The sequence below is a fragment of the Priapulus caudatus genome, unplaced genomic scaffold (assembly GCF_000485595.1).
Source record: "Priapulus caudatus unplaced genomic scaffold, Priapulus_caudatus-5.0.1 Scaffold83, whole genome shotgun sequence".
In the NCBI taxonomy this organism is placed as follows: domain Eukaryota; kingdom Metazoa; phylum Priapulida; class Priapulimorpha; order Priapulimorphida; family Priapulidae; genus Priapulus; species Priapulus caudatus.
Genome location: NW_014577144.1, coordinates 496,052 through 514,292, shown reverse-complemented (window position 1 = coordinate 514,292; position 18,241 = coordinate 496,052). Strand labels below are relative to the sequence as shown.

Sequence of the window (18,241 nt, the reverse complement as noted above, 5' to 3'; positions counted from 1 at the left end):
GCTGCTACTAGTGATGACTGCTACTGCTACAGCTACTGCTGCTGCTGCTGCTGCTACTACTACTGTTCCTGCTAGTGCTACTTCTGCTGCTGCTACTGCTGCTACTGCTGCTGGCTCACCTCTTGTGAATTATTTGTGCTACTGATTCTGCTACGACGATTGCAAATGTTGTTGCTGATGTATTGCTGAGCACTGTCACTTCTACTACAGTTACCATGGTTACGGCTGCTAATGTCGTGAAACTGCTGCTGCGACAAGTGCATGTTAAACTAGTGCCAGTCCTAGCTGCTACCACTTGTACAGTCAATTCAGTTTGTATGGAAAGAAATCATGTTAAATAGTGCCGATCTGTAAATTTACTACCAACTGTGATATGTGATCGTTCATGCATTTATTTCATGGGTTACTATATATATATATATATACACATATAATATAGACTTATGAACGAAGAAATTTGTAGGCGTTTGTATGTACATAAAGGTAAAGAGAGGTGCAGCATAGTTCTTATATGGCTTTTAGGAGCCAAACTATTTAACTATGAATTCGTTACGTGATGAAAGGTCGTGCAATTTGCTTTTATTTGTTGATTAAGCAGTCTGAGAATTTTATATCAATGGATGAAACCAACTACTGATGTATAACCGTTGCTTCCAGGTATATGTACATTTGTGTATTAGTCCTCCAGTGTAGCCACAATGGAGTGAAATCAGTCTACATGGTTCCCACAAAAGTGTGAATTATTTTTTCAATGACATTTCAACAGTTCAAGGACATGTTTTTTCAAGGACAATCTGTGACAAGTAGTTTTACCTTTTTAGAGTCATCATATATACCTTAGATTCATATATAAAGTAAAAATAGTTGTTTTATACGAGTGCCGACAGCAGATTAAACAGCTGCTATAGCTCGCCGATTACCAACGTACATAATAGTCGTTTCATATTGTCATTCACGTAGATTCATGTGACGATCCTGTAACAATATGTAAAGATTTGATGTAACATGTATCACTCACAACTGTGTATCACACAATGTACTGTAACACTCAGAAATTTTATTATTTTAACTGCTAAACACTATTGCGTTTATCAGATTTTTTCTCCATGAAAAAGACTGTCTTCAATACATGTATTTGTTGTTGAATTACATGCAATAAAGATTTATAATAATAATAAAGTTGCCGGCTCTTTATGCTGACCTTTCATTTGCTGTGTCTAGCAGTGACATTTATGATTAACAGTGAATAAACATAATCACTTATTCCTTACTCCCCTCTCGCGGATGTTATCGCCCACGGCGTCAAGAACACGGTGAACACGGTTATATATTTCTCGGGCGCTGTATATATATATATATATATATATATATATATATATATATTTATATTCGGCTTTCTCCGTTTCTTTCCCTTCCTCTCACTTCCCTCTCGCGGATGGTATCGCCCACGACCAATCAAGCATGGAAATTTTTCACCACGCAAATGGCCGTATTTCGGCTGAAACTTTTTCACACCCTGAGGAAAAAAATGTGAATTTACGCCTATAATACACGCGCACGCGTGCGTGCGACCATACCCACGTGTGCGCGTCCGTTAGTGTTTGTGTATGTGTGTTTGTGTGACTGTAAAAACGCGTATTATAGCCGAATAATCATATTTTGTGCTTTGGGGGGGGGTGTGTGAAAAAGTTCAGGTTGAAAACCTGCCATTTGCCTGGCTAACTTTTCACCGTGCACCTGATGCCGTGGGCGATACTATCCGCGAGAGGGGGGAGGGAAATACTGAGGGGAAGGGAGTGAGAGGGGAGGAGAAAGGAAAGAGGAGAGAAAGCAGAGGGGCGGAGGGAGGTGGGAATGCAGACAGAGATGTGCAGTGCACACGCATGCGCAGCACACGCGCGCAGACAAACGCACGTACGGCACAAACACAGGCACGGATGCACACATTCCTTCTAATATAGTTACTTCTCTTGCCTTCCCGCTCACCCTCTCCCTCTCCGTGACTCTCACCCACCTCTCGCAATATTTCTCTTCACGCACGCACGAACACACTCTCTCGCAATTTTTCTCTCTTTCTCGGGCGCTATATGTATACACATAATATTAGATAGATAATAGATACCATATAAATAGATAGACATGACATATAGGTAGATAGAAATAGATAGACATATCAGATATAGGTAGATAGAAATAGATAGACATATCAGATATAGGTAGATAGAAATAGATAAAATACCAGATATTGAATGAAAAGGTATTATTGATATTTTCTTGGTTCTTCGTGATGGTTGATTCTATATGGAACATTATTACTGCTAGGTACTCAGTACTTGGTTCCCACAAGTGTGAATTACATTTTCAAAAACTTTTCAAGGAATTGGACCTATTTCCAAGGAAAAATTAAGGACTTTCAAAGACAAAATTCAAGGACTTTCAAGGGGTGTGGGGACCCTGGTCTATATTGAATTGTCTGAATCAGTCATCTAATGCAGTCGATCATGTGAATAAAATCATTTTTTTCTTAAAACAAAAAAGTTTTACATTACATTTCACTGCAGATATTTGCAAAGAGCAATCAAAAGACGAACAATCTTAATCGCACACACCTTTTTTCAAGCAGCAGTAACGAAACAAGTAAAGATGCAAACTGCATCATCATTAGAGTGGTAACCTGCTCTTTTATTACGAACAATCGGGCAATGCATTCAACCAGTAATATCGACAGTTCCGACCGTTTTATAGACAAGCACGACGCGCTGTATGCTCTCTGCATGCATATCGCATACGAGAATCAAACCAGCGCGCAGTTGGACAACGATTCCGAGTATTAAGCATAGTGTTATATAACTTGCCCTTTTGAAGCCATAAACATTGCCACATCAAACAGCCCATCTACGCATAGCAATAGATCAGCATAGTAGAAACATACGAGTGAGAACTATCTCTTGTAGTGTATCGATCTGTAGTGATCTCAAACGCCTTTATAGAAGAGTGCCTGTCTATTAGGCTTAGCTGTAAATTAGTTTCACCAACAGCAATGACGACGACGACGATGAGCTGTTAGGTAGGCTGTTTGATGTAGCGACGCACGAGACTCTCTAAGAACATTCGTATCTTTCCGACACGCCCTCGCTCGCAAGTCCAGGACCGCATCAAAACCATCACAGAGTGAAACCTAAACCACGAGTAGTGGATCGCAACCACGTCGTCCAAAACTCAACATCGCCGGCTCTTGATGCCCTTGCTTGGAAACGCCGGCGTACATCGGCGGGCGAAATGAGCATTCGCGGCACGTTCCCTCTAACGACCCGGCAACATACGGTCGCTCCCGCTAGATCGCTATATACATAAACGTTAACTGGCGTGCAAAAGGTGGCACCGGCTTTTTGAGCTCACGGGAACACACTTAACAACCGATCAAGGCATTGACGCTTCACCACATAAATACAACCTAAAAGTACCGACGGTGCTAGGAAAATTTAACGTCCAGTCACACGGAGAAAGGTAGAACAGTTGCCACCGCAAACTTCACATCGGGTCACATCATGGCGTGTCACTTCACATCATGGTGTGTCACTTCACATCATGGCGTGTCACTTCACATCATGGCGTGTCTCGTCACATCATGGCGTGTCACTTCACGTCATGGCGTGTCACTTCACATCATGGCGTGTCACTTCACATCATGGCGTGTCACTTCACATCATGGCGTGTCACTTCACATCATGGCGTGTCTCGTCACATCATGGCATGTCTCGTCACATCATGGCATGTTACGCCACATGGCATGCATTATTTACGAACATAATACAAACAAGCAAGTGACTTAACAGAATTAAGGGGAAAGTAAGGTAAACTCATGAGTTTGTACAGATAATCAGACAAACAAACAATGAATTCATTGACGCGGTGGCGATTCAGGGGAAAACAAGATTCAAAACTCCACCTCACGAAAAAGGGTAAAGTAACAGCCGATCAATTACATCTAACGAACGCGATCAAATAGGATTTCGTTACGAAGCAACCTATGGTGTCCAACGCTCGCAGGTGTTACAACGGGGCCAGCATTCAATTCATTTGATAGATCTTCATATCTCACACACACGCAAATAGACACACACCACACGTGTATGCACTCACAGATGACACGCACACACACACACACACACGCACGCACGCACACACACAGCTCACAGCACGCACACACAACCAGCAGGTGCCACGAAGCAGCAGAGATTGCGACACGGCACGAAGCGACACACGCGACCGAGGATTTGCATTCGTGGGTTCCGCCGTCGCTACGACAACACGCGCGCATCACAAGGCAGTGGCAAACCGGGGTTTAAACGCTGCGCGCGAAGATGAGAGAGAGAAACGTGTGGCAGACGAGTGAAGCGCGATCGTAGACGGGCTAGCGCAGCAGAGAAATGCAGATTACGATCGGATGTGTATCGGGCGGCGATCTACGTGAGGAGGCCGGGTGCAGCGACGCATTCTAGAACTCCTCGGGCTCGCCCTCTGGTGGCATCTCATATCCCTCCTCTCCCTCTTCTGGTGGTGCGAACCCCTCCTGCAGAGAAACGTCGAGGCGTTTTCATGCGCATTTGCAATGTTGTGCAGTTACTACACATATTAGCGCACTATAACAACACACATACATTTGCAATGCTGTGCAGTTACTACACATATCAACGCACTCTAACGTCTAATGACACACGCGCAAGCGGTGATGTGCCGACCAGTAGTGCGCATTCACGATGCCGGGTTGTATAAACGTTGTCCATCTATCGACTCACATAATCCTACCCAGAGACCAAACACTTAAGCCTGGCTTAGCGTTAGTGCAAAAACACAATTACGAGGATGATTACGATCGTAGAACGATTTTCGTAGCTCGATGGTTAGCACACTTTTTAGTACTAGTCGACTAAAAACAGTTTGCCGGAAACCTTTGTGATAATTTCCTCCCCACCAAAAACCTCGATTCTCATAAAGACACTTTACCATAAACCTTCTCATAAAAACACTTTACCATAAACCTTCGTGATAATTCCCCCACCCCCCCACGAAACAACTCGATTCCTCCTAAAAACATACTACGGGAAACTTTTACAATAATTTTCTCCCCGAATGCCAACAATACCTCGGTGGCATAAAGTATCTCCATTATGCTCTTGATGACAGGCAAGTTATCGGCCTCGACCTCCTGGCACAACACCTCAATGTCCCGCAGTTTCCCAAAATAGAAGTCTCTCTCCTTCTCCAAGCCTTCCACAGACAGCTTCAGTTCTGATAACTAGCAAGGCAAGAAGGGCGAGTTCATTAGTTTTACCGATCATGCAATATTTGCAGGAAACGCTATTACCAACAAGTGCCGCGGAGCGACAGCGCTCATCTCACGTCTAGTGCGGTGACTCTGTGGTGGAGTGGTGGGATTCTAGTAAACCCTGTTAGTCCCAAATGTGTTCACATATGCGCCGAAACAGTGGACGGCACAGGGATGGTATCAGGAACCTTCTCGAAGGAATGTTCGTTGGGATCGTTATGAAAGTTGCCACGGGATGACGCGTACGTTTAAGTGTCTTAAGATTAAAGATGGAAGCTCCCATCGTACGTAGTAGCAACAACTATTTGCAAAACAGAATAGGTAAGCACTCATCCATTTACCTACGCAAGCCTACAGGCTGAAATAGAGCTGCCACCTGTAACTAATTAACACAGGCAAAAACGACACTGTACTATCACCACCACATGCACTGGCAGTGGCTACTGGCAGTGGCATAAGTTACATGTAACACACTGACAGTACAGAATGCCATAGAAATACAATTTAAGGAGCATAAACCTTCTTCAACCAAATTTAGCTTTTGAAATTTCAATGTGACATTGTAGCCTCATACGTCCAGGCATGTATAGATTCTACTAACAAATCCATGTTTAACCCTCCTCTTGAGGATCAAAAGGTTATCCGACACTTACTCTTCGCATGTCAGCGGAAAGTACATTTCATGGGTCCTTTCAATAAAGCCATAAAAATGGTAGGTCACCGCTAAAAAAAAAAGTCACCTCAGAAAATGTATAGAATCTGCCCTGTGCCCCATTGACCTTTGACCTGTGACCTCCAATTTCGGCACAGTGATGGCTTTTCCTACCATGATGCTATACACCGACTATCACGAGCCTAGGTCGAGCCGTTTAGATTTGTGCCGCAATTCTGCATTTCCTCCCTATACCTTAAGTTAAGGAGGGAATGTTCCCCCTTCTTTTACACCTCTTGACCTTTGACCCCCAGCTTCGACATTCCAACTCGTTTTCAGATTACCCCCCCACGTCCTGAATATCGTGACCGTACATCGAGCGATTAAGATTGGTGCCCAACTGTTGACAGACGGACGGCCGGACGCATGCTCATGCGATTCTACAAGCTGCCTCTGACTATGTCAGATGAGCTAAAAATGTGGTTTCCATCGATTTAAAAAAATGAATTATTTAACTGAAAGCCACAATTTTAAATATGTATGTAATTAGTTATCCTACCAATACTATTCATTATATATTACCATAAATAATTATAAATACTAACTCTAAGAGAAAATATTTATCTAGCAGATCAAACTTCACTAATTTCTCAATATAATAAAGCTTCTTCTAGCTACTACTTATTTATTTATTTGCCATTATCTTTATTTAAATTTTAAAATTAATTTGCAGAAGTAGGGCCTCCACAACTGCATTGCTTTGTTTTCTGTAACATGCTTTGTCCAGCAAAGCTTTTTACTGTTATATGGGTTGTTAGCCTCTGTTCTTCATATTCCCTTTCCTTTAGAGACAGCTAACAAAGGAAGCTGGCAACTCTGTTGCAATCATTGACAATGTGAGAAACGAGTAGAAATTTAAATGTGTTTATTCGAAAATAATGGCCACACGCGCACAAATAAACGAGTACTAGAGTAAGATAACGAACGGGTGTGTCTTCTTGGCTTCTTACCACATAGCCTTGTATTTATAATAACCGGCTTGCTCACTCAGCAATGGTTGGTTGCGCAGACCCAGGAAGAATTTCTTGGAGAGGGACAAACTTGAAGGATGCTTGAATGCCACGCACGCACGCACGCACAAATACACACACGTACACACGCACCCACACACACGCATGCACACGTACACACAAACCCACGCACGAACGCACCCACGTGCACACGCGCACACACCCACGCACGCACACACACGCACGCACGCACACACACACACGTACACACACACCCACGTTCACACACACCCACGCACAAACACGTACACACACGTACGCACCCACACACACACACACGCACGCACCCATGTGCACACACAAACACACACACGCACCCACGTGCACACGCACACACACCCACGCACGCTCACACACACACACGCACGCACACATCCACGCACGCACGCACGCACGCACGCACGCACACACACACACGCACAAACACGTACACACATGCACGTACACACACGCACACACACACACACACACACACGAACACACAGTAGGCAGAACAGGTAGAACAAGACTTCGTGTACCTCTGCTGTGTCGGTAGGCTTCTGCACGAGGGAAGGTGCGGAACGCAGCCTCCTCATTGGCCGCTGCACCTGCAATCCGTGTGAGGTGAGAGGCAACGAACACAGGCACGGCGAGAACGGAAGCAGAGGCGAGCGAGCGCACGACAACGGTGACAAACGACAGCACAACGGAGTTGACCTATCCAGCTGGACCGATCACATTAGCAGTAGGGCTTTCTGAAAACGCTACTTGGTTATGCGTGAACAACATGGTATGAGCTCGTACAGGGCATTTTAGAGGGGGTCCCCAATTGGGATGTGGTTTTCATGTTAAGACGGATAGGTCAATTGTAATGGATCTCTATAGGAAAAGGACCACAGGTGGCGACCTCACCAAGACCCATGCCCAGCGCTCACGACACCACGACTTACTTGATTTGTAACCTCTTCAAGCTGTGCGTTGTTCGCCACGCCACCTGGTGGCCGGGCACCGGGACGCTGCTTCGGCGTCGCGTTTGTTCGCGGAGCTGCAAAAGCGAAACACATGAGCATCTGCAGCGGGTGACCAGCCTAGAACCACGAGCCCGGTCACCTTTGGACCGCACAAGACTAAAAAAAAGTTTGATAACTTCCTAGACTTCTACACACGTTTCTTTTATTAGATTCGTCCGGTCGCGATCGCTCAGCCAAAACAAAAGTAACATTACTCAATCGATATTAATCGACAAAATTCTGTATCCTTATGTCACCACACCAAAGTCCTGGCACTACATTGCAAAGCATTTACATTACAACTAGTACACAAACAGAAACGAATGAGGGCCTTCGAAACAAGAAAGAAAAAACGAGCGGCGTTTGCGTGACCCACCTTCGAGTGAAATACTTTCCCCGAAAATAAATTTGAGAAAATACGTGCAACGCACCGCACCTCACCGAGTGTTTCGGCCGTGACGGCTGCAGTACTCACCAGCCTTGCCGACGGGGCGAGGCGGCGGCGCCGTGCGCGTCGGCGCAGGTCGCCGCAGCTGCTCCATCGAGCCTCCGGTGCTGCCCCCTGTGGCGCGCGCGTTCACCGCATCGTACTCGTGTCCGTCGTAGTTCGCGTCGAACAGCTTTTTGAACCACTGCACAAATTCAAAGTTGTCCTGAAACCGTCCCTTGACGAGCCTCTCTACTGGGATGATCTGAAAGAGCAGGCTGGAGTAAATTTGCTGGTTCACGTATTTCGACTTTCTCCTTCATCATATTTAGAAATGAAAGTGTCAATGACACTGTAGCTCACCACAAAAAAGGACACAAATGAGTTAGTGAGAAGAAGTCAGTTTTAATTGAGCAACCATCGACGTACATTATAGAAACGAAGAGTATATATGGGAGTATTATCCCATAACTCCTATTATATACTCTTGATAATTATATGTGTAATTTTTTATGTGAAAATAAATGTTTGAGATGTGAAAGTCTGAGTTGTGGGCGAGTGATGGCGTTACACCTAAATGATCGCCATTTAACGTTTTTATAATATTCAGATTTAGGCACCGCCTTAAAGTGTGTACCGCGAGTTTTTTGGCTCAGAAAAACGAAATATAGCAGAATATAGTCTCATCTGACAGTGGAAATATCACTGATTATACCAACATTCAAAACACCAAGATTTTATGCAGTTATAGCATAGAAAAATTGATTTGACCACATCATACCAGCAATAAATTTTTCCGAGTAGTGACTCTCAAAAATTACAAATGGCGTCTCAAACAAGCGAACATAATTAAAACAAAAGGGCGTGCAATTCTGTTTAATAAATATTATTGAGTTTTTATGTCAATAATTCAGAGCACTTTCTGTCATTGTCATTCCCCTTGTTACTATCTGACTGGCAATCCACAAGCTTCTCTAATAACAGACTTTACGTGGCATTAGTACTACACTGCTGTTTACGCTAGTATGAGCGGCTGTGTTTACACTCTGACCTGATTTCTACGGTGCGTGGTATGCATTGCTGCACCGTGATAGATGTCTCACGCTACCACGAAAAAAAATTCGAGAGATGGCAACGGTAAACAGAAACTGAACACAAACTTGTAATCGTGCATGATTTCATTGAATTTGGTGAATACGAAGGTTCTAAGACATTTTATCGTTACTCTAGACAATTGCTGTTACTCAAGCAATAACGGTAGGTATCATGAAAGTGGGGAAAACACTAGAAAATTCTCGCAGTACACACTTTAAAGTGGAGCTCACGATGTGTAACGTGTAAGATTGAGAGGATACGCTTATTCCACGTAGCTGCTATACCACGTGACAATGGTGTTTCCCTGCCCATAACACAACTTTTGTCAAAGGTTAATTGGTTGCATGGAAGTGTGCATGGAAGTGCATGGAAGTGTGCATTGTACATGGAAGTGTTGCATGGAGTGGTTGCATGGAAGTGTTTACTTCGTATGAGTTTTTCTAGGCGGTAGCACACGGTTGACATCTGTATATCGCAATAACAATTTATAAACCAAAATGAATCGCAATTTGTGACGGTAGATGGCGCTATACCCGCTTTGATGTTACTTAGTGATAGCGTTCGAAATAAATAGGTTATGCTGCGTTCCGACATGTTTTGTAAAACTTTACTCTAATATAGACGTTTTATCGGCAGGGTGGAGAGGAAATACCAATTTTGCATTAAAGATATTGTCAATGAAATCTTGTAAAACGAACCAGACAAGTGTGACACCACAGATTGTTATCTGCGTGTCTATATAATGTGCTATATAATTGCCAAAACCTACCTAATTTGCATAATTTTTTTTTTAAATATCAAAACCCCTGTAAAACGTTTTGGGGCCAGCCCTTATTCATTCACATACCAAAAATGAGCAAAATCCGTTGAACCTGAACTGACTAATGGCAATTTCCATTTTTGCCAAAAAATTGCCTTGGCTCGAAAGTACGTCGACTGGCGTGCTCCAAAATATGACGTTCAAACCTCTCCCATAGCAGTAACAACTATACCCAATTTCAAACATGTGGGTCAAACGGTTCCTGAGTTATCGTTGACCGTAGCCAAATGTTGACGAAAGGACGGACGTACGACGGACGACGACCCATGGCAATAGCTCATCTTGACGATGTCAAGGTGAGCTAAAAACGTGTGCATGTACGTATAATATTACACCGAGCTCATTCGACTAGTCACGTAACTTGATTTTCACGTTCACTATATTTTGAACAACCGCATGCACGTGCATCCAATGTTACACAAAGCTCATTCGTTATTTTGAACAACCGCATGCATGTGCATCCAATGTTACACAAAGCTCATTCGACTAGTCACGTAACTTAATTTTCACGTTCACTATATTTTGAACGATCACTATATTTTGAACAACCGTATGCATGTGCATCCAATGTTACACAGAGCTCATTCGACTAGTCGTGTAACTTGATTTTCACGTTCACTATATTTTGAACAACCGCATGCACGTGCATCCAATGTTACACAAAGCTCATTCGACTAGTCACGTAACTTAATTTTCACGTTCACTATATTTTGAACGATCACTATATTTTGAACAACCGTATGCATGTGCATCCAATGTTACACAGAGCTCATTCGACTAGTCGTGTAATTTAATTTTAACGCTCACTATATTTTGAACAACAGTGTGCTTGTGCATCCAATGTTACACATAGCACATCTACCGATTCACGTACGTTAATCTTTATGTTCATATTTTGAACCATGCATGTGTGTGTCTATGTTACACGGAGCACATTCGTCGGTCCACGTTCACTAGATTTTGAACAACTGTGTGAGTGGGAGTCCAATGTCATACAAAGTGCATTTGGTTGGACTAAATGACACTCTTTTTATGAGTGCTTCTCAGGTTAGTATGAGCAAGTCTATAGCAAGTCTTAACACAGAGATTAGAAGCAAATGAATCACAGTTTTACCTTATCGATGGTCATTTTCTTGAAGGACGCTTGTAGCAGTTTGAAATTCGCTATGCATTCGTGCTCCAACTTTGTATTAAATTTACATTTCTTCAGATTAATTGAGCCTACGAAAAAAGAAAAAGGCCAGTAATATACGACTCATATTCCTGGTGCTTTTACATTTATGACCATAGCAACTACGTGAAACTGCCACCCCCTACATCACACGACATCACGCACACACTCTATTTCTGCCTGAACAAAGCTGTACAGCTACAGCGTTGAACAACGGCCAACATTGTTAGCCTGGGCAATCACAGAGCTTTCACGGGATCATGCACGAGCCGTTACACTACAGCGTACTTCTCGGTACACTCCATATAAGAAGCCAAGCAATCATTACACGGGCGTAAAAGGCTGTCCTAACAAAACTAATTAACCTAATTATTTTAAGAAGTAATTACACAATAGTTGAAAGCAATAATCTCTAGCACAGAGTGTGTAAGTGGTTAATAGTGCGTACAAAAGTCTCCTCGGTGGAATGCGCAACTTCGACTACACTCCATATAAGGAGCCAAGCAATCATTACGCGGGCGTAAGAAGCTGTCCTAACAAAAAAAAATTAACCTAATTATTTTAAGAAGTAATTACACGATAGTTGAAAGCAATAATCTCTAGCACGGAGTGTGTAAGTGGTTAATAGTGCGTACAAAAATCTCCTCGGTGGAATGCGCAACTTCGACTAAAAATTCTCAGGGTGTGATGTGGCACATGCCATGTGCATGTGTCAAAAGCCTAAAATACATGTCATGCGCAATTTGGATCCTCATGGTTGCTGCCAGGGCAGTCTCTATAAATTATACACCTTTTTTGAAAAAATCTACTATGGTGTTATAAAATGTAGGCTATTTAAGGCACCTCAATGACTCATACAGTGACTGTGTTTTTAAATTATCGTGGTTATCCGGTTATTGAAATTTTCAGGAATGAACAGTTTTATGTTTGTAAATTGTTGGCGTATTATTTGGCAGTTATGGGTTTGAACAGGAGTGATAACCCTGATCGCAATTCACAAGCAATTTGTCTCTCTCTGCCTCTGATTAGCTGTACAAACAGTGCATCAGAACTACAGACGCCGGCCTCGTCTTACCTGGGAATAGCATGTCCATGAACTGGCAGTATATGGCACCTGAATGTAAGCAACAGCATTATCTGATTACATACGCAGGACTAGCACACAGCAAAGGTCAAGTGCTTTACATTCCGAATGCACAGAAGGTACGAACACACACAGATCTCAGTGGCTTCCTTGAATTTATTGATTTCATCATATATGTTATTGATTGAAACCCTTTATGGGTTAAAGTCTACATTAAAGAACACGCTGCACGCTGCCACTTTTGCGCATATGCCATTAAAAGCATGCCACGATTATTGCGGCTGGCTATAAGCATACATGTACGAATTATTCGACTTGCAATATTGCTAAACACACCAACACCTTCACCAACATAAGCCAAAAGGAATATTAAGAGCTAGTAGACTTCAACACCGCCACCGAAAAACATACCACCCCGGTCAGGTCTCTGAAAAAGCTATGGTTCGCACACCCAAGGGTAATTTTTTTCAGGTTTGCAGGAGTTTTTCAAAACTATACAGTTCCATTTCTTAGAACTGCAAGACTTATACATATACTGTATACGATTTTTGTGCCGCATACCTACATACTTTTGCACGAAGCAAATTTTACTACCCATGCATGGGCACCCTGAAAAGCAGTAGTGAGGATTAATCACCAGTAATGTATCCCATTCCCATTGAAACCACGCTTAAACCGTTTCCCTTCACGACGAGGTCAGAACACTGCGACGCGAGGCGAGGAACCGATGAGACGTCGTCGTCGTCGTCGTCGTGACCACCCACCGTTACACAGCTCTTCGATCTTGGCGAGATTCGTCTGCAGGCAGTCGTTGATCCAGTTGAGCATCTCGTGCCGACTGATGTTGTCCGTCGTCACGTTTGTGCTGTACACGTTCACGGCCATCGTGTTGTTGCTGCTGCTGCTGCTGCTGCTGCTGCTGCCCACCGGTACGCCAAACCTGCTCTGTTAGAGAGACGGTCGCTTGCGTCGCGTGCGCGTTACGGGAGAGCCCTGAACCGGGGGATTAGTGGTTTCGCCTGCAACGACAGGAACGAGACGTAGCTAGGTTAGTGAGAGGAAGCGAGCAAGTGCCAACACCAGCAACGTTGAAACAGATGACGTCTCGGATCCAGACCCACCGCCGCGACGTTTCGCTCGTTTTACGCGGCCGAGAACTCGTACGGTGGACGCTGACGGTGGGTCAAGGGTCAAAGTCGTCTGCACCTGCCAATGCACACGGGGACCGGTACACCTAGTGGTCATGCCAGCCTTAAATGATTTCTCGTTCGCAGTCACCCGAGCCAGCATTTCAGCTGTGGTGATGGGGGGGGGGAGGGGGCTGCAGAACGTTTACCGAGAATTTCCACCACATTCGTGTGATTGCAAACGCTGCAAGTGCAGCATTCACAACCCCCTGGATGCCTCAACGTGGCGGGCGATCGGTGGGGCGGTCAATCGGTTTACTGCGAGCAAGAAGCCATCCAAGGGAGAACTGACGAGCGGTCTTCCGGCAGTGCAGCCCGATGGCAAGCCGAGTCTGACCTGATGAAAGCTCCTCGACCTTCTTGTGTCGTAGGCAGAGGGTGGAGTTGATCCACACGAGCATCTGTTGGCGACTGAGGTTGGTCTGCACCATGGTGCTAGTGCTGTACACGTTGACCGCCATGCTGCTGTGCTGCCCACACACGAGCAAGTTACACACGTTACAGGTATGCTGCTAGGCTGCCCACACACGAGCAAGTTACACACGTTACAGGTATGCTGCTAGGCTGCCCCACACACGTTACAGGTATGCTGCTAGGCTGCCCCACACACGTTACAGGTATGCTGCTAGGCTGCCCCACACACAAGCACACCCACGTTACAGGTATGCTGCTAGGCTGCATACACACACGTTACACAGTCACAGTGCTCCCCCTAGATAAAATCATGAGCGATGTGGCCAGGTTGAACAAGCGAGTGCCGAAGAAGCTGACACAAGTGCCTTCATATCAAACATGCTACATCGACTACTAGAAAAAAAATATAATGTAATCCATTTGGCTATTATATAACTTTTAAGTCTGATATAGTCACATAATTAGCCAGTATGCCACTGTTAGGTAGCTTACACAGCTTAGGTATGTTCCAAGATCTTGCAGAATGAACCTGCATACGAGCTCCTGAAGGTAAATGATTAATAAATAATCAAGCATAAATTTGCTTGTAAGGCTAATTTAGATACAGGAGACGCTACTGGCATGGAAACACAACAGCTCAGCAAACAAACTTTGCTATTGCAGACTTACTGTCAATGTTAATCGTAAGTCTACACTGCATATTCAGAAGAAACTGACATGACAGGACTATATATCACGCACGTCCCAACACCTAGAGTCATAGCTAGGCGACCTCCAAACATGGTTAAAAATTTCAGCACAGGCATCCACTCACCCAATAAAATAAACACTAGCAATTTTTTCGTGCTGTTTGGACAGGTTGCAAACACACTCATGCGATCGAACAAGGGACTATAATTATAAATGAGCAAGGGAATAGGAAAGATCCTGCCCAGCCCCAGCAATTTCCATTTAAACTAAGACAAAAATCAATGGTGTGACCAGTGAGAATTTGTGTGAACTGTATATATATATAGTGTTTAGACATAGATTTTACCAAAATGTGTAGAAGTTAAAGTAATCCTGTAATAATAAAAATGTGGCAACCACGTGACATACACATGCAGCCACTGAACTAATGTCAAGCCAAAACGGCTACATAATTTCGATAAACGATCATGCTTGGATGTGAGGTTTACTTGCCCGTTATGCGGCTATATATCACTATTAATTAATGAGCCGATTGGCTTGCTACTTCACCCCATACACATGTATGCATCTTGTTGCTAACAACACTGTCGATACAGTATAACCACAAATGTAATTCGGTTCTATCAGAATCGACAATTTAGATATATTTATATAAACTATATAATAATGTATATAATATACTTATAAGTGAAACAATCAATTTCACTCTTTCAAGGGTGAAAACTGCATGTTGTGCAAGTATTAGTGCAACAACTATTAGGTTATTCAGAAAATGTTCTAATAATGCTTAAATTGTAAAACTAGTGACACTTGTAAGTAAGTGTCCTGATACATCACAATAAGGTACTTTATGTGTATTTACTATGTTTTAACTATAAGCCTATAGGTTCAAGTTGAGTTTGCAGAAAACAGTTAAGAATGTGATCCTAGTTGGTTATTTGATTATTTCAATAATTTTAATATTTAAGTAATTTGTACACTTGACTCTTTTACACTGTATGTTGATACTATGAGTGGCAGCGGTTCACAGCAGCCGAACATCCTTATCACAGGCATCGAATTTGGCAATTTGCCTCTGACAGCAAGTAAGGCTCCTACTTGTTGTCAGAGGCTGTGCCCTCTGACAGCAAGTAGCAACACTCTGACAGCAAGTCTAGAAAACCGAACGCGTTGATTATAAGTTATACGGCTAAAAGATAATAATATTGATTAACATATATACAATTATTTCTTTATTATTGGTATCAAATATGAATAAAACCAAGATGGTACAATTAATATTAAAGTTTTTGTCAACTTAAAATATTTACAAATTACATGTAATAAAATACAAAAAGTCCAGACACAGAGCAGCAGTGAGACACATTGTTAGGGTTAGGGTATAGGTTATTTAATGTAACAATTGAAGACTATCTGTCATAGAAATATTGATTTAAATTGCACAGTAGTGGGGACTGACTCAGCAGCAGGGAAAAAAATATAATTTATTTTTCGGGGGCTACTTTTCAAGCTTGCGTGGATGAAAATAGCACTCTAAAATTTGGTTTGCATTGAACTCTATGCAAATTTACGGGGGCTCTTTTTGGCATTTCGGGGGCCAAATCGCCCAAAGCCCCGTGTATTTTTTCCACTGCTCAGCAGCATACACAGGTTTCTGATTTAAATTGCACAGTGACTTAGTAATCGACAAACATTGAAAACATGAAGAATATATACAAAATACTAGTCGTAAAATCACACTGAACCGTAGTGATTATTACTATTCCGTGGGATAGGGTGACTGTTTGTACTTGTGTGTATATTTTGTGTATATAAGTATCCGATGCTCGGACGAATATCCACGATATATATATACGTGGATACTATAGTTCGGTGGTGCTATTCGCCCAAGCATTGTTGCGCATCACTACGAAAGGTTATACACCATAGATTGGTACTCTGACACGCGTATATTAGATAGCCGAGTCGGTTTTGAGTTAGTGTTAGGGTTAGGGTTAGGGTTAAGGATAGGGATAGGGCGACTGTTTGTACTTGTGTGTATATTTTGTGTACAACGGCATTTACTTGCCGCCGATACAGACTACCTCTGACGGCAAATCAATATGTTCCGGCGGCAAATGCCGTCAGTTGCCGTCGTCAAATTCAATCTCTGTTATCACTAATGTTAATGAATTAACTGCAGTGTTTCCCCTGGCCAAAATTTTTGTTGGTGTGCGCGTTTCGAGGTCCTAGCAAAGCAAGCACAGCAAGATTTTCAAGTTTTTGAAAAAATGGTGCAATTTGGTTCATTCTAAGCTATGTTGTAGTTTATTGATGGAAGAACACAGATTTTCGTCAGCAGGGCAGTATTTTGGACAAATTTCTGTGTGGCGGCTGAGAATTTGAGCAGGGCAGCCCACCTCGCTTGTGTCAATGCAGGGGAAACACTGACCTGTGTATGAATTGAATATTGGCATTTATGAACCAAAATGTTCTTGAAATTATTATTTATTAATATGAAAAGTGAAATGTTAATATGAAAAATTACAATTTTCTCTGGCTCTAGCGGTTTTGTAACAGATCATCTCTTGAGCAAGTAATTACTGTACTTTATTATATTTATAGTGCTAATTCAGTAATTGCATTAATTAGGAATATATATGATGGTTTCTGGTGGGATCATTACCACGGACATGGTTATACGATATTTTACTGTACTGTACTCATTCCTATAACATCGGTAGTAGGCGTAGGCTACAATGGGTAACTTAGCTACGTGCAATTAATGAACTGCTACGGCTGTAATTAATTATACAAATGTGAAATGAGGAGCTGTGCCGTGTGCGCGATACTGATACTGGGTGTGTAATACTAATAGAATATCGCATAACAATGGCACAACACGTACATGCTCAACTGATGTGGCTAATATTTTATAATCTAGGTTGAGTATTAATCACCAGACATGACTCACACATTAGGCCCTAGGTTTAGTTGTACACGGCGTCCCACACGCACTATACACTGTGACTATCGCGACCTCCCTAGATTTACTCAACCAAGGTAGAGTACGCAGCCATTTACTTTAAACTACGTTCACAGAAACAGGAAATTTGTTTCTAATCGTAATTTCAATTTTTAAACAAGTTTATACTTTCTGCTACTTATGATTGAATTGCACAAACCTGTCAGAAACAAATGGAATGCCTTGAATGTTCAATATTCCTTCATAGACAGTCAAGCCCGAGTTCAAACTGGTCACGTGACCACATTTTAACTTGCCTATTTTCTACATATTCGCTTCTCCTAGACATATGAAATAAAATCTCAAATT

The 18,241-nt window shown here is 42.7% G+C and overlaps 1 protein-coding gene across 4 annotated transcripts; it reads right to left on the bottom strand.

The window, feature by feature from the left end:
- Nucleotides 1-2,651: 2,651 nt before the first annotated feature.
- On the bottom strand, nt 2,652-18,191 carry LOC106804696 (microtubule-associated protein RP/EB family member 1-like). Of its 4 annotated transcripts, none has more exons than XM_014805978.1 (9): nt 18,093-18,191; nt 13,402-13,656; nt 12,629-12,667; nt 11,497-11,603; nt 8,516-8,732; nt 7,981-8,075; nt 7,570-7,638; nt 5,147-5,299; nt 2,652-4,573 (listed from the first exon to the last, which is right to left on the bottom strand). In XM_014805978.1, the coding sequence occupies exons 2-9, from the start codon at nt 13,520-13,522 to the stop codon at nt 4,499-4,501; spliced, it is 876 nt and encodes a 291-aa protein (XP_014661464.1). In that variant the 5' UTR covers nt 13,523-13,656; nt 18,093-18,191; the 3' UTR covers nt 2,652-4,498. The 4 variants fall into 4 exon arrangements, with proteins under 4 accessions (XP_014661464.1, XP_014661463.1, XP_014661466.1 ...); XM_014805977.1 differs by lacking the exon at nt 13,402-13,656 and adding an exon at nt 14,162-14,294 and having other exon boundaries at nt 18,093-18,151; XM_014805980.1 differs by lacking the exon at nt 7,570-7,638 and having other exon boundaries at nt 18,093-18,190.
- Nucleotides 18,192-18,241: the final 50 nt, after the last annotated feature.